Raw genomic sequence first — 21,921 nt, 5'->3', positions numbered from 1 at the left:
TTTAAATGAAAAATATTGAAAATACACACTTCAGCTATTATAGATGCTACAGATGCATGTATATCTTTCAGATAGAAGTATGTGGTGTAGACTATACAGTTCACTTGTTAGTATTTGCTGCCACCATCTGAACCTTACTGTGTGGCTATGTTAATGAAAAAAATGTAGGATCTGTTGTTCTTGGCATATGTAAGCCTGCATCTTTTTTTTTCTGTTTAAATCAGTTCTCTGATGTAAGATTCTTTAACGTATTAAAGAATTACTTCAATCTTTCTGCAGCATCTCTGTGGGTACTCCCAGTCCTTTCCAATTTTGTTATGTGATAGACAAAATGAAATGCTCAAATTAGCAGGAGGCTTTTGCCATAGGAGAAGAATATCTCCTTTTTCTTACTTACTGGAATGCTATGATGATTTTGACAATGGCAATACAAATTATACCAGAGTTATTGAATTCTGTTAATTTCACTGTATTACAAAAGAACAGCATCAGAAGGGAGGAAAAAAAAAATCACATTACAAAGAATTAAAAACCATTAGATTTAATCCAAAATTTTTTGTTTAATATACTGGTATAAAAGAAATTTTCAAATAATTTTATTTTCTTTAGTGAATATATGTAAACAGCTCCATGTTCTCTTCCTTTACCAACTTACGCCTCAGAGTGATAGTCCATTAGTTATTTTAATGGCTCTTTCTGGCTGCCAGCCTGCCCTGCTAGTCTCTGTGCAGAGCCCAGAGCAGACTGTCTCTGCTCCGCAGCTGTACACATGCTAACCTTTACCATGACCCATGAATTAGAGTGATCTTCTGTTCCCTGAAGAACACACTAAAACAAACTTAAAAATCCATTTGCTCCTTTTCATTACCCTAATTTGACAGGCAGTAAGAGCCCTGAGATTGTTTGTTGAAGGTAATGAAAAGAGCAATGAGAAAGTATGTGCAACACTTGAAAATCCTGTGTTCTGTTAAAATATACTTCTGCATGTATTCTGCACGCCAGAATTTGAGAACTTGCCACAGTAAGCACAATATACATGAGGTCATTTGCTCTACACACTTTCCAGTTTACCTCATTTTCTGTCTTTTTTAATTGAATACAGGTTTTAAATTGCTCTTGCAGAATCAGGTTAAGCAGCGAAGGAAATGCAAAGAGGAGAACAAATAAGGGACAAGTCACATACCTCTGAACAGGCTTCGGAAACACTGCCACAGATTTAAAGTATTAGACAATAAGACTGTTAACCCCAACATATTGAATGTGGACAAGACAGGAGCATCAGCAATAAGGAAAACTGAAGACCTATAAATGCAGGTGCAAAGCAACTGGACCATGGTATAGCTCATTCCAAGCTATCACCAGCAACTCAAACTCTGTTAGTGTGCTATTCCGCAAAATGCAATCTTCATTGTAGATTATGCAATTTAGAGTTCATTGTTCTCACCAATGAACCGCACAGCAAAGGTATAATTAATGAACACATTAATCATCCTCCACCGGAAAAAAAAGCTAGAAACAAGATTAAGCTTTAGACCTCCATTTCTTTCTCTGCAATCTGACTTGTAGATTTTAGTGCTCATGGAAGTGACAAAGTAAAAGTACTGATGAAATCTGAAAGAGTTCAGCTCCTACACACAGCTCTGTCAAATTCACTGCCAAAACAAAGCATCTGGTTAATGCAGGCTGTGTGCAGGCTACTCTTGATGGAGCAGAAGTCTTGGAAGTGGTTCTTTTTTTCTGCTCTGATTTGCTTCTGCATTAACTTGGCTCTGTGAACTCAACTTCTCAGGTGGGTTTGCAATACACGCAAAACAGCAAGTGGGAATTGGGATGGACTTCCAAACTTCATTTCACTGATGACTAAAGTAAAGGATTTGAGCCAGAGAATAGAGAGCACTAAAATCACCAACTAATCCTTCACATTCAGTTTTTTACATGCAGGATACAAAAATGCAGGATACAAAACAACCAGAAATATTACTAATATACAGTACAAATCAGCTTCTTCCAGTCCGTACAAGGCTTTCCCATGGCAAAGCTCATCATTGCAAAGCTTGCACGCATAACATAAATATACATTTTTTAATGTCTACTTATGTCGAAAGGATAAAATATCAATGGGCATATACTTGCTTGAGTATCACTAACAAGCAATAAATTAGAGATATTTAACTGACCTAGAAGCCTTTTTTTGACTGGTTGAAATTCCACTGTGATTAGACTGAGTTGCATATCTGGCTGTGAGACTGTATGAGAAGAAACAGAGAAATTGAATTAAAGAATTTCTTTGAACATGTGTAGAAGGAACACACTTACCAGCACACTATGAGTTAATGAATGCAAATTGAACATGGATAGAAAACACAAATTCACTGGCAAAAACATGAAATAATGCAAACATGCAGATTTTTATGAGAGATGCAATGCACAGATTATGAAATAATGGATATTGTTATTCCTTGTCTCATTTGCTAGAAATTATCTTAGGAATAGACAATGTGGGCAAATTTCCAGTGACTGAATTACTGAAGTCTAGCTCAATTCACACAGAGTGCTCCTCAAAACTTTGTGGCCCCCCCCTTTTTTTTTAAATCCACTAAAAATACTAAGCACAAATATACAACTACTTGTTTCTCCAGCAACCTGAACAGGTTCACAGTCTGGCAGTTAGGAACTAATTTGCAATACCAGAACCAGTGTGAACTCAGAAAAATTCCCACTGAAGAAAAGTGACCCTTCCAATCTATACGAAAGAAGCATCCCATTATCATTTTCATTACTATTACAGCAGCACAGGTCATGTATGTGATGCATTACCCAGGCCATGGATCAGAGACTTCATTAGGAAAGCCTTGGCATTTGCTTAGGCTCCCAGTTAAATTCCATAAAATATGCATCTTTGTCTGTTAAAGCATTCAACCAGTATTTCTGCAATAGAAGATATGCTGTGCTACAGGGCTAAGAATTATGTATTCCTTTTGACATCCAACAAGGTGTCGTTACTAAACAGTAAATTTATGCTTCTACTTGTTTAGACATTTGTGTATGGGATATGTCGAAGTTATAGCCAAGGTAAGTCCTCCTGCCAGATAACTTCAGTTACTATGTACAGGTGCATCCTTTGGGATCCACACAGCCTAAGGGTACAGACAGGTGCCTAAGCCAGGTGCAGTTACCTCAAATTCCTTGTATTCTTAAGGAAGTGACAGAGAACTGAGTAAGCAGAAACTCTGATAGCCATACACTGCTTTTGTCTTTTACAGTTCTGCAGCTTCCAGCCATTCTGAGTAGCAGCAGAAACCACAGCCCTCTGGTCTTGGCTTTATAGGCTGGCAGCACTTACAAGAAACACCTGGTGGTATAGAAACTACCAGAGAAGTGTTAAGCAATTTCTGCTAGTCCACTGAAGCAGATAGCCTGAGTGCAGGGTGGTTGAGAGAGGCCTTCAAGGGAGTAAGATCTTCCCATACTGGCACAGCAGTCCCAAAGAAGGGCCAGGGGAAGAAACAAACCAAGGGACAATGTGAGACTTGAGTAGGATGCATGATTATTGTTATTTTACCAAATTAAGCCCCAGTAAAGGGTTTAGTATTGCCTCTGTGCCTGCCAATTGTAAATGGCATTTGTGCACACAATGAATATAAGAAATTCTACAAATTCTACAAATTCTGTGGGAATTGTAATAGATTATAATAGCATCATAATAATTACAGTTTATATATTTGTATCTATCATTAGTATATTGAATTATATTGCATTTGCAGCTGTCTTTCTCAATAATGTCTAGACTTATGATGCAAATAGGACATAGTATAATTGCTGAAGTTGCTACCTTTGTGCCTGGCACTATAGCCCATCTTTTAATCTTCTGCTCGTGTTTTTTTTTCAGGATATTTTAAATGAAAGGATCTAGAAATGATTAGTTGGTTATCTGCATTAACTAAACTAAGACGTTTGTGAGAAAAATGATATGTCAAATAAAAGTGCATTTATGTTGTAAAAGGTAAAATGATACACAGTACAATCAACATTGACAGTGAGCTGGAAAAGTTGAGTGAATAGGATGCCTGCCATGTCATAACATTTCTACCTCAAACAACACAATTCCAAAGTAGCTGGAAAGATCAAAAATGTTTCGAAGTTGTTGATAAGCTAGCCCACAGACAGATGGCACTTTTCCTCCCTTTTTTTTTTTAATAACAATAAATACATGAAGCACCTATCGGGAAATGCTTGGTAGAATGCTTTCCTTCCACGCCTGTTACCTGGGACTTCATTTACTATCAAACCCATGAAACATCACCTTATTGACTGCTTTCAAGCTTTCCACACTGGCTTGAAAGGCTTTGACAGATGTGTCAATATCAATAAAGCATCATTTCCACTGTGACAGGATAAATTTCTTTTCTAAAGTAATGTGACAAATGAAAGGGAAAACCAAAACTTTAACAGCTCATAAACCAGGTTCATCAAGTTCCTAATGACTCGGGGTTTTCCACCTCAATTAGCACTGGATGTGCTGGACCCATTAAAGTTTTGCACAGATGCCTGTTTTCCAGCTGGTGGCCCCACTGTCATAGATGTGAACTGCAACACATATAAAGTCTACCCACTCTTCTAAGTGTATAAACAAACATTTACCTGCTGCCCTCCATTCTACCAAATAATTGTCTGTGGATAACATCTGGCAGTCAGGAAAACAAAACAAAACAAAACCCCAAACAAACAAAAAAACTCCCCATTGAAACTGTTTTGTTTAAAACACACATTTTTATGCTTATAGATCCACACAGAGGGCCTGGGCCAGGAAAAGTCCTTCTGGCCTCTGGCATCATGCTTATCTCTCCCATCTCACCTAATACACAGGGGAAGAGCGGGCAGATGATCCTGGTTAAGCAAATCCTATTCCAGAAAGGTCAGATGGTATACATACATCTCATCCCAAATCCTTAGAGATCATCAGATCATCTGGACTCTGAAAACTGGATTCCAGCTGGAAATCAAGCCCCCATATTTTTTCTTGCAAACCAAGGAAACACTAGTCTATGCAATAGATACAAAATGGTGACACTGCGTAATTTCTGTTGCTGTTCCCTTAGTTAAATGCCATGAGAAAATGGAATAAATATATTGAGACTACCAGAAAGGCAGTTCAGCACAGAGGTAGCTGTGGTAGTATTGAGAAGGAAGCTACAGAGATATTAAAGATTGTCCTAACCCTGTGGTTCTGACAGGGAACACCAGAGCTGTACTACAGCCATCCTGGTTGCAGGAACCAGGACTCTGTGCTGCATCATGTGGGCGTGCAATATAGGCTCCTATAAGAAATATGAGTTACGATACTAAAGGTTCTTAAATGCCCTCCCTCCCTCTGAAAGTGAAATGGAATATTCAGCTGAAATGGGGACATAAGAACAAAGAAGATGAAGAGGGAAGGCAAGTGACTGCTCGACACTGGACTGACATGCCAGAAAGCCAGTCTCGCTGCTATACAAATAGCACGGCGTGTCAGGAAAGAAACAGCACCTTGGAAGTGTATATAACATGTAAAACTGCAGGACAGAGCTCCTATAAACCTGGAGACAGAGTATGAATCAAGCTGAAAATATTTTAACTTCCTTCACCAAAAAGTAATCCACCAAAAAGTAATCCTCCACCAAAAAGTAATCCAAAAAGTAATAATTTCATTAACAGTCTTTTGGAAGATCAAAAAGGATCATGTTACATCATACTGACATTTTCCTATAATATTGAGTCACATGATGGTTCTGAAATGCCAGCTATGTGATCTGTTTAAATTAGACAGAAAGCAAGTGGGTTTGTAGTATGTAACTAGTCTTTCTAACTTACTGGCATACCTGAATTTGAATATGTTGTTTATCTTATAAAGTGCATTTCTATCATGAGGATGATTAAACTCTGGGATGGTTTGAGATTTTTCTACTAGAATAATTCCATGATTAAAAAACAAACAAACAAACAAACAACAAAAACAACCTCCCCCCCCAAAAAAAAAAAACCCATAACAACAACCAAACAAACATAAAACCAAACAAAACCAAACCCGCCACCCAAAGTCCCCCAGATTAAAAGAGATGAATCTGAAATGGAAAAAATTCCCCAGAAATCTTGATTGTTCTGTACACATTTTATATTTATTTATTTATTTACTTATTTAACAAACTCCTGGACTACGTACTTCTCATCAGTCTGCTTGGCAAAATGGATGAGAGATGATAATTTAAGGTTCACCTGATTCCAGATCCCAAGCCTGCCTGGAGAGATCCCACAGGAAACAAATTTTTCCAGACTCCTCACCATACCAAACAGTCTGGGCAGCAAAAAGATCCCTGACTCCTCCAACAAACAACCAAGGAAGACGGAGGAGGTAACCAAACTACCTGAATTTTCCCATAAGCAATATTTTTGAGATATTTCTTTTGCTTTTTTAACCCAGTCCCGGTGAATGAATATATGCTTATGTCCACACATCTCAATCTATCTACATACGAATATTAAAAAATGTTAATTTATATCTAAATCTTGATATGTATGTGCATTTTATAGCTATATCAATATTTTATATTTTATAGATGTATAATATATATATAACACAGGAACACACATTTATTTTATCATTCACATGAGGAAATGTTTATGGCTCGCAGTTCTAGCTGAGACCATGTCATCTGTTCCATATTAGGTGGACATTTCTCCTTTCTGCTCTTTGAACTTCTGTCATCTCATACAAGAAGTCTGTCTCCAATTGATTCAGGCTTGGAGATAGAAGTAAAATTGTGTTGTCAGTGCTTTCCTGTTGTTCACAGCTCACAAACCAAAACTCAGATAACCCAGTATTACATCAAAGTTTATGTTCTCGCAGAATACGGTGACTTGTAATAAGAATGAATCACCAACCACTGTGTCCCACCCTGGTCCCAGTATTTGTTCTATAGGTATTTTGTAGAATTTAATGAAAAAATATTTGAAATCATAAGATTAAAGAAACAAAAACCATATCAACTAAGTCATAAATGTGTTACTTAGCTACTGTGCTTAGCCTGAACTGTAATTTGCCTTAAGTAGTCCAAACAATCTTTTAAAAAACATTATTTTTTCTGAACAAGTCAGACAAGTAGACAACTGTATGCCACCAGAACCAGGACTACGCCTTTAGGGTCCAACCATACCCTTTTGTGACCTTACCTCCATAGCATTTATGATCTTGCACTAGAACAGCATATCAGGTGATGTGCACAGTAATGTATGCCCCTATTCTGCTTCAGTCTGATAGAATAAGTCTGTAACAAAGTTTTCTCCTAGAGAGAATGGAAAAGGGGTTGCCAGAAAGCCTGAGGCTGGCACTTTTTCAAACCTGCACTCACTGTCTTTTGAACCCTTTCATAGGTTTCCAGAAAAAAACACATTCTAAAGTATAGATGAGATTCCTATAAAGCTACATCAGTCAACCAATTAAGACATATTTAGGGTGTTCTTATGTAAAGTATTAAAGTACATTCACGTGCATTCTGTTGGGTCTCCCCATTGACCGTAAAATGGTAAAGAGCTAAGCAATGCAAAAAATTTACAAAACCTTCTACCAAAGTTTTATCTATGTTCCCATAAGCGTTTTCAAGCAAGCAGATCAAAACACAAATGTATACATAAGAGATTTTCCTAAGTGGCTTATTTATCTCTTGTGAGATGAATTTAAAATACAACAAAAGTCCATTTTTTTAACATCTATTTTAATCCATTTTCCATGGGCACTAATTGTTATAAACAGCGCTGTCTGTGCTTCTTTGGAAGTGTAAGGATTTGTAAATTTTATTTTTGGTCAATGAAGAGAGAAAGTCATCTTCTCCATAGCAGCTGCAAAGTGTACTGTTAGTTCATTGACTAATATCTGCAAAACAACAGTATGTAGAATATCATGTTTGTTGCCTAATCTGTGAAAATACTAACAGATCGAAGTTCATAAAAAAGACTGACAGTAGCAAAGAAAGTAGCAGTACGAATATAAAACTATGACTTAAGTGAAAGCAAGAATGCAAAGAAAAGACTGAGTCACACACTGCTATCAAGGGATCAATCGAGGAATAAATAGGAATAAGGAAAGAACATTTTGCTTCAGAACAGGTGAGAAAATTAATCATAGGACAAAAGAAAGAACGAAGACCGTAATAGTTCTTTATGGGTGCCATTGAACTTTACATTTATTTAAGTTCTATTTGCCATATACATTAAAATATAGGCAACCTCAAATGTTTGTAATTAAACAGGTAGAAGACCTGGGAAAGGAAAGAAATGCTTGGACACTTTTTTAACAGAACTCATTTTCAGAGAATGAGAAGAATTAATGAATCTGTATGGAGAATGAGAGTAGAGCAACAAAGTATGCCTGAAGGGAAAATAACTACATTATAAAGCTTCTGTTCCTTCAGAAAGAAATATATATAAAGTTGGATTAAAATGCTAGAAGGATGATGGAACTCTATTAAATTCTACACAATCTGGCTTAGCAACAGTGAAAATTATGGCCACAGTACATAAAAACTGAAGTATATAAAGTAATGAGTGGCAATGGAGACAAGTGCAAGACAATGAGAATATCTGAAAGGCACAAGATGAAAATTGTTGCTAAACTGAATTAAAACACTTTTTGGAAAATTTAAAGGACAACAAGAAGGGATGAGAGTCACATTTTGAAATGCAAACAGAACAAGAGGCAGAGGAAGAATATCATTGTGGAGCAGAAGACAGAACTAATTTATAAAAAGGAGAAATCAGTATAATTCTGTGTCACAGGTTCTTAAGGAAGGTGTTCAGACAAACATTGGGCATTTTGCAGAAAGGAAGGATTGTACAACACATTAAATAACACATAAGGGCAAGGACCAACCAGTAAAATACAGGTTTTTCAGGATCCAGCCCACAGAAGTACATAAGAAAGTAAGACACAGAAGCAGTTTCTGAGAAGCTGGTAGTGAAAATATTAAATAAGAAATAAAATATTAAGAAAAATCCTTAAAACCTATAGAGAGGCTATAAAATGCTTTATATTTTTCATTTTTATAATGTCTATCTAGTATGTGATATAGTATCTTATGGCTATAGAAAAGACCGTTGGTTTTAGAAACTAAAAGCTGTTGGTTTTTGTTTTTTGTTTATTTTCCTCATGTTAAGCTTAAGAAATATTATGACTTCTTACATTACAAAGGATGGGATATGGGTGAGAAGTATGTGAAAAATGCATCCTTGCTATTGCTTTGTTCTGCCTTTTCTGTATGAACATCGTTAAAAAGGCTGGTCATTTGTCATTATCAAAAAGTAACCCTTTTGTGTATGGTAATTTCCAAGTCTAAAATGCAACAGAGGTAAGTATTATGAAACTTGAAATAGTGCTGATGCATTTTTGCAATAGGTTTCAAAATATAGCCAAGTTTTAGAAAAATAATCAAAATAATTACTAATGAAACTGTAATATTAATATGTAGGAATTACTTGGACTCCTACTTTAGTTACTTGGACTTCAGGACAATTACAATGAAAGAACTTCCTTTTTGAAGTTCCTTTCATTGGGAAACATGAAAACTGTAGTAATCATGTCTTTGGGGTGTAGAACAAAATGGGGCCCAGACTGGTTTTCGAGATAGAAAGATAGCTCAGTTAAAGTAAAATTAAATCCCTAAGGCCCATTTGAAGGTCAGCGGCTGCAGCTCCTGGTGCAATCACATTAAGCAATTCACTCTGTGTTACCTTCCTGACTCATAAAAACACACCAGATGAGGCTAATAGCAGTTTGTTCACTCAGACCCTTATTAGGAAAAGAGAAAACAGAAAGAAGACAAAAAACATTTTCCTAATTTTTCTTCTTTGCAGTCATTAGCTAATGAATCTGTACTGGGGAAAAGCAGGAATTACCTGTTTCCCTTAAAACCACGTGACTAGCAATGGCAGGAGCTAAGGACAGCAAGGAGACTTAGTTCATTACTTTCCTTTCTGTTAACCAAAGAAGGCGTGTGACTATTGATGCATTCCATATTTTAGCCTATGTCAATGCAGCGTACTTGGTGCAGACTGTTAAGGTCATATTTTTAAGTCTTGAGAACCCTGAAACAAAGGCGTTTTTCTAAACTGAGAGTGGTGTAACCAAGATTCGCATAGGCACTGCCAATATTCTGGCATGGATCTATTTAAATTCATAATCATAACCGCTACATTTGCATTACTGCATTTCACACAGCATAAGCTGTTTGTCAAATATATTTCATTTTTTCCCTAGTACTGCTTAGCAGGAGGCAACATGAAACCTAGATCATTGCAGTAGTTATATATGCAACTGCCTGTAGAAATCAGCTACCTAACTTTGTTTATGCGCCTAGGAAAATCAGGGTACTCTTTTAATATAACTTATTTAACAAAATCCATCTGGACCTCAAGCTGTGCTCATCATTCCTGTACGTGATAAAATAGTTTGTCCATCTTGGGGAATTTTGCTGACAGCTTACTGAAACTGGTTACTGCCTAATCCATAAATGAGACAGAAATTCTTTCATCCACATGTGTTTTCTCTTAGTATTTGGGTGGCTGAAAGATCATCACTGCAGAAAGTTTAGATGTATTGCTGTGATAATGGAATCCACTAGCAAAGCAAAACATAAAAATATAATGTAACCATTGTTGTCATCTATCTGTACTGACAGATAGAAATAAGGCCACCAGCACTGTATTTTCTCAACTAAATCTTAAAGCAGCAACAAAGTCATAGCTAAAGAGTGAAGTGCCTACCTCAGAATTTGAAGTATTCAATTCCCACAGCTAAGCATATAAGAAATTTTAGGACAAAAAGAAATCAGAAATCACATCTAAAACCATTGTTTCCCTCAGGTTACGGTTTATTATTTACTGTAGATTTTTCCACTAATCTTCTAAAGGATTTTAAGAGTCTTTATACTTAGTGGTACAATATTATAATAGTCCATAAATAAAGCATAGTCTTTACAATGAAATTTCACTTACTATAAATCAACTTCCTTCATTCTTTTTACATTTAATTTGAAATGTTGCTGTTGGCCCTAGGATTAGATAGGCCAATGATACTCTTTCAGATGCAGAATCTTGCTCCTCTTCTGTGTGCACAATTTTCACAAATGTAAACTTGGTTATTGACAGATTACATGGGATTAGAACTGCTAAAGTGTTGCTACACTGACCAATTTAAGATAACTTTGTTAGGAGCCTGCACTGGAAAATCCATTATCCTCCTATCCAAACCTTACAGGGAGAGAGGCTCCTCCAGAAATCATTTTAATTACATTCCTAATCCATATTGTCTCTTGTAGGAGACATGGACTACATAGTCATGCAAGGACAACTAGCCTACCACTTTGGCACAAACCTAATCATGTCATTCTCATGATACTCAGATTATAACCTTCCCCTGGGGCTTCTGTTTGTTTACCATATAAAAACAACCTGGCTATGAAAGCTGTAGAGTTCTAAAATCACTTTTTGTAACTGTTTCAGCTTTTGTTGACAAAGGGATCAAACACTCTCTCATTGAGGTGGATACTAAGGTAGATTGGCTTCAGTGACGTGTAGAATGCACTCAGACCCAGTAATAATCACAGACATTGATCATTATTGAGGACATCATAACCTGGGAATCAGAGTGAGAGTACATTCATTGTCATCATCACCACAAGGACACTCACTCTCTTAGGAGAGGGAGACACTAGCCCTGTACACACAAAACTTCCTTGGTCTTCAGCACAGCCTGAATGCTACCACTTGTATATATCCTGAACATCTCCTGTATGACTTCTAAGAGGTGTTTTCCTCTCCCATGTAGAATCCATATTTCTCTCTGAAGCAGAGGGGAGCATCACCTTTTCATAGTTGTTTAATAAAGCACACACAACGGCATTTTACCTCCTAGGTATCAAGTTGAAATTAAGCAACATGTTTACCAAGCCTTATCTGAAAGCGACAAAGAAGATAACTTCTCTGATGGAATAATCTAACCTAAAGTAACTGCAATTATGGAGCCATAGGCTTAAATCACAACACGAAATGTGATTGCTTACTGAACATTTTGAGAAAGTACGAAGACTATAAAAAGTATCCACATTTTTCAGTGTATGTACTTTGGTTTTATATGTTTGCACACATACAAATGTGCATATCAAATGCACTTAAAAGTATACACTGCCTCAAAAAGACAGCTTTATTTCTCAGGTGTCTAACATGACAGAAATAGAAGAGTCTTCCAGTAAAATAAAATACTCATATTTATCAGAAAATAATATTCACATTACACTTGAAAATTTACTCTAATTGGGTTTGAAGATTTTTGCCTTTATTGTATAAAGGTGAAAGTGCTATTAAGGTGTTCAACACTATATTAATTATGTGGCTTCTGCAATAATAATAATAATAAGATATTTTTTCTTGTTCCTCTCAAAAACCTGAAAGAAGTAATAGAGGATCACAGACCAAATTAATGGAAAATAATCTCTGTTGTGTGCATTTGCCAAACAATTTTTCCAACATATACACCATGAACATTTGCTGCCTTCAGGTTTCTACATGCCAACTCTTTTCAGAGTATAAAATGTGAGAAAACAGAAAATATTAAGAATTTTTAAAAGCATATTCAGAACAGCAATAGGCTAATAAAGATTGGTGTAGCTGCGCAGTGAAATAATAAATTACCTCGAAGATTAACATCCACTACGAAAGGATAAAATAGCTTGTTTTATCACTACTACTTCCAAAAAAAAGTAAAATTATTCTTTTATTGCTAGTAGTTAGATTAGCTATTGAGTTAACAAATTCACATGGAAAAAGCGAAAAATGTGACATTGTTATGGACCTTAGACTTTATAACTTTTCAATACTCTTTGTTCAATGACAGAGAAAGGTTTAAGTATCTGTATGAAACAACTTTTGCCGAAAGTATCTGAAGCCTCAAATGTGCTGCTGTCTTATGAGTTTCTTAGGACCTTCTAATCATGAACTGCTATCCTGTCAATCAGTCAGTCATGTTGGTTCCTTCTGTAACTAATGCTGAGACACAGTTGCCATGAAAGCAATCATATCATCAAAATCAGTCTTGGGAGTGATGTAAGCTACCTGTCCACATTTCAGATCATAAAAGGAAGGCAAGACGCAAGATGAATCCCATCAAAGGCATCTTTTCTTCTTTAATTTCATAGTTTGCCTTCTTTCTAAACAGCTTAAAACTAAAAAGCTGTTTGGGAAATCTTTTTCATTAAATTAAATGACTGGCATGAAAAGAAGGGTTGCTAAGTCCACCATAGAGTTCATGTCAATGTATACTTGTATATGCCCATCTATTTGTAGAAAACCTGGTTTCATTGTTCTTAGAAGGGGACTAATTTCCTAATATTACTTCAGAACAGTGACAAATGAAAATGCCAATTAGTATTAAAAAATCTGTATTTCTGTTTGCTTCTAAGTCCTGGAGCTCCTTGTTTTGCTAAAAGGTCAGAATACTAGATGTAGAGTTAGCAAAAGGTAGAAATCTCTCATACAGAGGAAAGCTTTTAGAAGTAGGGACCTTTCTTTATCCTTACAGGTTTTGCTGAAAAACATACAGAGGAAATCATATTCTCTCAGGCAGTACAGAAGTTTATGGTGACAAATGCTGAACTTCTTTGTATGTGAAAACAAACAGAAAAATTGTTGCTTTCAATTTACAAACAGGAAATAATGAAGATGGTATCAATCTCAGTGTAATAATATTTTACACAGAAATATTTTGTAGCTGAAACATAGCTATGAATAGAAATTTCATTAAAGAATGAAAAAATTTTAAACTCGTGTTATTAAAGTAGAATACTAAAGCACACTGCTGGACATGGAAAAGTTGTTAAACCAGCCTTAGATGTCACTTTGCAAGGCATGAATGCTCCAGTTCTGGACATGGAATTTCCTCCTGATGAAGTATATTTAAACATCACAAAATGGAAGAGTAGGAAAAGGCAATGAAGGACTATGATATCCTGGGAAACTACGATGAAAAGAAACCTGTATTAAAACTTCATCTCCTCTTTGCCTACCATTCCTGAGAAGACAAAGGACTAGTGTGCAATTGCTGTCTTTCAAATAGTAAACAACTGCTTTGCTTCAAGCTTTTTAAGATTAACGGAATTCCTTGCAATAGTGTTGATGCATAAAGGAACATGGTAACTATATTTGTATTAAAAATTCACCATGGACAAATTAGAAAAACAGGAAATGTTTCAGTTCTTTTACTAAACTATGAGCAAAAAGCAATAACCAAAGGTATTTACATGAAGCTGGCTATGCCCTTAATTCCACTGATTAAAGTAATGAACACTTGTAGACCTTCATTCAAAGTGTCTTCCTTAGGATAAGAAAAACAATTTCTGAATAACAAGATGTTACTGCCTATTATGCAGTATTAAATATCCTTCAGAAAGCAGAAATTCAACTTCAGAAAATGTTGAGAGTGGTCAGATTCTTCTAGGATCACACTATAATTCCTTAGATCACACTTCAATAGTAAACTTCACAGACAAAGCATTCAAAGACATTATTTTTCAGTAGCAGAGAAAAAAAAATGAATTTCACATTATAATGCCCAAGGCAAACACAAATGGATCTCATTTTTTGTATCAAATGAGGTAACTAAAATGGCATCAGCAACATTATCCTATAAACATATTTTCACACCTTTCCTAGTTTCAAGAAAAAGGTTTCTATCAGGCTGAAGTGTGAAAAGTTTTCTTAGCTGAAGAAGTGTTTATTATAAACATGGAAGGGTAATTTAGATTTGAGTGGACTCAAAAGCCAAAATTTCTTTATTGTAGTCTGATACTTTTAATCCATCCTATTAATAGGTCATTGATTTATCACATTTTAGACATACAATTGTTTGGTAAGTATGCAAAAAATTTTAAACAAGCAAACAAAAATATCACACAGGTATTAAACCCAACACAGTAGTATATAAAGCTCTTCAGTAAACTACACTCTGCATAGTTCTACACGTGAATGGCTTTTTTTAACTTCCTGAATAAAGTATACATTGCTAATACTCTTTCCATTTAAATAGGTATTTGCATTTTAAACTGATTTTTTCATCCAGTAAGCAACTACCTTCTAAAAATGTGTTTTCAGCTTCAGCCTGAAAGCAATGTAACTCAGCATTTAAGGATTCTACCAAGTGCTTTGCTGTCCTAAAACTAAACCATAAACTGGTCACTTAAAATAAACAACTAGATAGAGGCCATTTCTCCTCCCTTTTAAAAAACATCCAAATAGAATTAGGCACTCAAAACCAGAATGAATGCAGATGCAAACAGTTTATAACAAATGAAATTGATTATTGTGCCTTTTCCCCATGTATTTTGCTAATCATTTGAATTTGTTCATTTAGATGTAGAACTGTGTATGTGAGGAAAACACGAAGATAGCTTGTATACTAACCTCAGGGTTTGCTTAATGTGCAAAGGATGGTACAATCAACAATAAAGAGTAATAATGCCTTAAAATTAATTTAAATTTGAAGTAAATTTAATTGGCCATGCTCTCTGCTTTCTCTCTAGCTTTACTCCCAAGAAGTGCAAGCTTAATACCGAACAAATATTTAAGACATTTTTTTTCCTACATCCATTGCAAAAATATCTTAAAAAAAGGAAAAATCCAGTCTTTCAAAATAGCCAGTTTTTTTAGTTCAATTTTGCATCATTTTTAACAGACAAACGAAGAATCTTTTACACCTGAGAAAATTAACTTTTTAACCTACCTTGACTGCATATCTTGGTGTGTTTTGGACTGGCTGATTTCAGCTGGAGATGAAGGGACTTGTTGTTGTAGCTCCACCAAAGACTGGTAGTACTGTTGCTGATGATGTTGCTGCTGTTTGTACCGAGACAAACTGAAAAACAGCCCTAAAATGGCTTTCAAATTTCCATTCCTTATTTCTATTTAAAAAAAGAAGGAAAAAGAAGTGAAAACACTGTGGGTTTAGACTTCAGTTTTGTAACAATTTTACATTAAAACATCTCTGTACATACTTACAGCTGTATGTGGTTATGCCTTATATCTTTCCATTTATCTCTAATATCAGGGTTATGTTAAGTATCACTGATACTTTATTGATTGTTATATCTTTGCTTATTTAGGTGTCATTGTTGCAATAAACACATATCTTGATAACGTTGTCATGATTAAGTCATATGTACATGGCCATAAAGAAGAGCACATCAAACCTTAAACAACATACGTGATCTGAAATGAGTATTCCTGCCTCAGTATAGCACAAATATTCCCAGTAAGCAGAAGGGCATTCAGAAAAATCTGAAGTCTTTCTGACCTTAGGTACACATCCCTTCTACCTCATGGATTTAAATTACTCTTGTTTTTTGGGCACATTCTGTGCATGCAGGGAGTAAGCAATGACTTTTAGAAAAATCAGAAAGAGGAGATGGTGACAGTCTTGTGGATGAGCACATATATATTCACAAGACTTTGCAAGGAACATGAGAGAAGAAGATCAGTGGAAAATTCCTATTAAAAAGGTGACCATAGGGTTTAAGATCACATCTTTGAACTTTCCCAATTTCATTAATTTCTAGCTTTCTGTTTTACACTGTTATTACTACCGATTAATGAAGACTTTAAAACTACAGCTTTCACATGAGTTTGAAGCAGCAACACGTCTGACACTCTGGTGAGCCACTACAGCATTCTCAAGTCTCCTATTCCTTTCCTAGTCTTTCCTTGGTCTGAGTTGAAGGTTTAAAAGGATAATGTTATCATTTGCTCATAAAGCATCTTTGTGTCAGAAAACGAAGCCTCAGGAGGCTCTAATGAAATCATCTGCAGCACTTAGGTCTGTTCATAACCTCATTATTAATTTTCTTTGGCACTGAACTTCTCGTGAAATTTTTTCATTAGGCCTGTGGCCTTGTAGCCTAACATGCAGCAATCCAAAACTTCTGCCTTCCCTGCAAATCTAAATACTGAGCTGTATATGTCACACAGCCATTCGTAAATAATGTTTAAAGCAGAATTTATAAGCAATGTCTGCCATATTTATGTCCTTTAAACCACATTAACTTCCTTTCAATGTGATTAAATGAAATATTACTACATACACTACCAAGGCAGCAAACGCTGGAGCTGTTATGCTTTCAACTCTTTTCTTCAAAAGCAAACAACATCCTGGACACTGGAACATACTTTGCAAAATGAAAATCTGTTTCAAGTATCCATACTTTCTCATCTTCCCTATGAAGTTCCTTCAGGATCTTTGATTCCCTATGGGACCACCACAGATAGGCAGAAGAACTTTATCAGGATTAGAAAGCTTTTCAAGCAACAATGACTTTTGTAGTCACATTGGTTTCAAGGCAGATCATTACGAAGAAGCACATAAAACCTATATCTAAAAGTTCCTTTAAAATACCCAACAAACACACCTAAGTATCCAAGTATCTTCAAGCTGCTCTCATTCTTTTTTTTTTTCTGTATGTGATACTAGTTTATATATTGCTATACTTTTGCATCACAATGCTCAGAAAAATAACCCTTTGTTTGTTAAATCCCACTCATCATGTTTTATATAAAATTTCATTATTTTTGTGTTAAACTGTGTTTCTTACTAGTTCTAATGTTATCAGGTTCAAACTTCTTTTTCTTTCCTACTTTTATACAACTAAGGGTTGAAAGATTTCTCTTCAACAGAAAAAATCCAGAATCTTCTAATATCTACTAAACACTTACAGGGAAAAGGAGAAGAGTGTTTTTCTTTATAGTAACTGTCTTAGTATTTCTCATTTGAGTTCTCCAGTAGAGATTCTGCAGTCAAGATATGAAAATTACTTTTGTTCTAGACCTCCTTGCTCAACTGTCAAAATGAGGTGGGAAACTTGTTGCAATCTTCAGTCCTTGTTAAGCTCATGGTTTACTGTTCATGAAACTGATAATTAATAAATCACTCTGTAGTAACAAGATATATTTCCCAAAGCCGCTTACAAGAAACAGAGTTATGGTTTCTGAACTGAATGGATTTTAAATATAAATTTTCTGACAAAATACTATGCAGGTAACTTCACAATTTAATTATTAAAAAGTCTATTCTTCTCAATTTCTTCTCCTCAGGATACATTGTAATATTCAAGATTGTACATGCTGAAAACGGTATATTTAAGGGAATCACAATTCAGTGACAACTTGCACTCACACCACTATAAAGTTATTAGAGGACTTACACTAGATTGACTAACTGCAAAACAGCAAAACTAATTTCAATCTTACTTCAGAATTCAAGGTCTGACATTAAAATTTGGTTTTGAAGATTAATGGAAGTTTTTAAAAATAGTCTTTGCATTTAACAATATGTAGCATTATTGTTTTCAGTAGTATTTGAACTTAATGTTATACAGTTCAAGATTATATAGTATTATAAATTGTTTCTTAAAGCAAAACAAAGCTATGAATATAGGAGGTTATTACGGAATGCACTCATATGTTGATTTAACAGTTTATAGAAAGAAAATGTTATGTGCTGTGTCATGGTATTAAACAATGAATAGTATTCTCATGAAATATATTAATTCTATTCACACATTGTTATTTCATATGCAAGTAAAAATAGGCTACGCTAGACCTTTCAAGTTCTAAACAGCTTTGAGTGAACAATAACTTGTATTCTCTTTCATCAGCATATACAGAAGTTCTTTTAAATCATTTAAGAAACTTTCCATAAGTTGACAATGGGAATAGACAGTACACATTGTGGACATGTTACACTTTTGCTAAGGTACTAGAAAGGTGAAGATCATGAAAGATAAGTATTTTGAGTTAATTTCAAAATCAAGCACTGGTTAATATTCAATATACTGAAATTAGCATTTCTAAAAAAAAAAATAAAAAAATCTCTCTCTAGCTTTTATTTGTACTATAAGTAAAATTAAAATATAGAATCACATCTTATTAATACCTATTGTCTTCAGCTGTCACTGAGATCAGAGGGATTTTGAAGGTGCACAGCACCTTGCAGAACTGCTTAATTTCTTACAGGACAAATGTTTGTATACATTTTATTAATTTACAAGATTAAGTATCCACCTTACTTAATTTTACATTACTAAGGCAAGTATTACATATTAATGATTACAACAGACATTTTAATGGATTTGATTTGATGTATTTATTTAATTAGTTGTAACCACATTAGGCAGTCACTTGAGGTGAATAATACAACAAAAAGGGCTATAATATAGGCAGCAAAACCATTCAGTCTTAATATGTGTCATCAAAGGGATGGTATAATTTTCAGACTCATCCTGCCGGCATTACTACTAATAATACGCTTTAAAAAATAGACTTCACTGCATTTACTTAACTGAGCGAGACTCTCATATCCATGATTGTTATCCTGAATCCTATATATGAACAAGCCAAAATATATGCCTGGGAAACTCTATACCTATCTAATATTGTGAAGATAACATTAAAAGATTAATACTGTTGAGACATATTTTTAAAAATATTGTTTTAGGCTTCATAAACATATTGAATTTCTGGGTTAAATTTCAAGGGAAAATAAAAAGGAAATCTAAACTGTCTCACTTGCTGTCACTAATCTATATTTGCATGCTGTTCAAAATAGCTGTGTTTGGTATTGAGGTGTAAATAATTTCTATTAAGAAAATTAGTTTTCAGAAAAAACTATTATTTGTCCTATTATTTGTTCTCATTATCTGTTTCTCTTACCTTCTGCAGAAAGACCTTGGACATTTACGCCTCTGGCTGCCAGAAAGCTAAGGCAGACATCAACATTCTCAATCTGCAATATGAACAGAAATAACAAGCAGCATAAGACTATTTGACAAAATGTAGAAATGCAGGGAGAAAAAAAAAAAAAAAGAAGCAGCCCAGGAATGAATACTTTACATTCATCACATAGTACGGCTCTTTACCAAAGTTTAGCAAGAATGATTACTGCTAATTGGGGAACTGATATAAAGCTTTCATTGTCCACTTTGGTGCTTAAAAACAATTCATAAATGCCCGATCCAGAATGGCATGCTGGCAAATCAGCAACCCACCTACTTAACATGAAACTGCATTTTATGTTCTGCAAACAAGTAGCAATGAAAGCATCCATAGAATATATGTCTGGAGATGCTGGTGACTGAACTAACTAAAAAATGTAAGCAAAAACCTCCGACAAATGTGTTAGTAAAAGTATTTCCTTGCAATGATGTAGAAATTCTGTGAAAATGATGTAACAGCAGTGGTTTATTCTACTTCTTTTTCCTTCAAATCTTATGCTAGATAATTTTAATTTATTTAACGTTTATGCTTCTCTGAAGAGTGCTTGCTTAATGAAGGACACAGTGCTGACTCTTGTTGATGGTTTATAAGAAATCTACAGTTAAGACCAAGAACTTTAACTAAGAGAAGAACATGTAGCCTAAATGTAGATCGATTAAAGGATAAAACTTCTGCCTCTAAAATGAGTAATCACAGAACTAGTTTTACTCCTTTCATACGTCTTTTTCAAATAGATTAGGGAGCCAGAATATTCCAAAACTTTCTCTTGAATCACCGTGCTGAGCTGGTTCCCCTAGGCCTCCCAGGATCTATTACATGAAGCAAATATTCACCTAAAAGTGTAAAATCTTTAAACTAATAACTTTGTCTTTAAATATGCTGCTATGAAAACATAAAAATATGTATAGACAGGTGTCCTGTGTCAAACATCTTCAACAGACTTGATTGTAGAATACATTTTTTATGTAGATGGATTTTTTCAAGGCAATTAGAACCACAAAAGTAAAACTAAATGTTTAACAATATATTTTAAATACCTATTTTCATTAGAAAATATTAAAATAAAGAAAGGAATATTCAACACAAAACCACCAACCTGCAGTAGATCAAGTCCACACAGTTAATTTTATTTGTACGTTTACACATTTTACAATAACTCATATCAACAGCGTTCAACCATCAAAACATGATAGGTAAATCCATTCCTTGAATAAAAACTACTTGATCCTTGGCAGTATCTTCCTCTCCTAGGAGGAAGGACTTTTATTATTGTTGTCTTTCTATGACTGTAGTTCTGCCTTTGTTTTCAGACAATGATATTACCTGAAAGGAAGATAAATGTTCTATTTACTACCAACCATAGAAGTTTGTATTACAAGCTCACGCAGACTCTCTCGATCCACAAGTAGTATTTATAAACTTATAAATACCTGCAATTTTTTTGTATATGTGTTTTTTAGGGACAATAAAATCCAAAGCATTAGTAAACAGATTTTTAATAAAGTCTTTTCAAACACTTGTTTTCAAAGACATGCCACCATTTATAAGGAATGATAATATCTCCCCTAAATCAATTAAAAAAAAAATGCCCAAACCAGGAAGAACACTGCAGCTAACACTAACTAAATTTACTCCAAAATTGTGGTTTACCATAATGCTTTTATAAATCAGTTTGGTAAGTGTCACCAATTGGTAGAGGTATGAATACAGAATAACCTTCCTAAAATCAATAGGGTTACTCCAACTCTGGGGTAGTACAGTAACTGCAGGGAGTCAGGCCTGAACTCTGTCAATTTCTTAAATGTTTATGCACATTTACATAATGAGAAAAAAAAACAAACACAAAACAACACAACAAAAACAAACAAACAAACAAATAATAATAATAATAATAATAAACAAAAACAAAAACAAAAACCCAAACCCCAACCAACCAACCAAATAAAAACCCCAAAACAACATACACACAAAAATCCCCCATAGACCAAAATGAAAAACAAAATAACAAATAACCCACAAAACTAGGCCATTTCATGAGGTGTAGAGATGTAACATGGTTAAGTCAGTTGAAAGTTGGCCGCA

The 21,921-nt window shown here is 34.8% G+C and overlaps 1 protein-coding gene across 20 annotated transcripts in view; it reads right to left on the bottom strand.

Annotated features, from left to right (window-relative positions):
- NAV3 (neuron navigator 3) overlaps positions 1-21,921 on the bottom strand; it is a 548,370-nt gene that overhangs the window by 142,892 nt on the left and 383,557 nt on the right. For 13 of the 20 annotated variants that reach the window (XM_065041103.1, XM_065041095.1, XM_065041044.1 and 10 more), the window contains 3 exons: positions 19,777-19,849; positions 15,800-15,977; positions 2,178-2,246 (listed from right to left, as the gene is read on the bottom strand). In XM_065041103.1, the coding sequence (XP_064897175.1) occupies positions 2,178-2,246; positions 15,800-15,977; positions 19,777-19,849 (320 nt within the window). The remainder of the gene's footprint in view (positions 1-2,177; positions 2,247-15,799; positions 15,978-19,776; positions 19,850-21,921) is intronic. The other 7 variants (XM_065041110.1, XM_065041166.1, XM_065041089.1 and 4 more) reach the window with 1 other exon arrangement.

Source organism: Columba livia, chromosome 1 (assembly GCF_036013475.1).
Source record: "Columba livia isolate bColLiv1 breed racing homer chromosome 1, bColLiv1.pat.W.v2, whole genome shotgun sequence".
In the NCBI taxonomy this organism is placed as follows: domain Eukaryota; kingdom Metazoa; phylum Chordata; class Aves; order Columbiformes; family Columbidae; genus Columba; species Columba livia.
The sequence above is the reverse complement of the archived record's forward strand: the minus strand, read 5'-3'. Positions and strand labels throughout refer to the sequence as shown.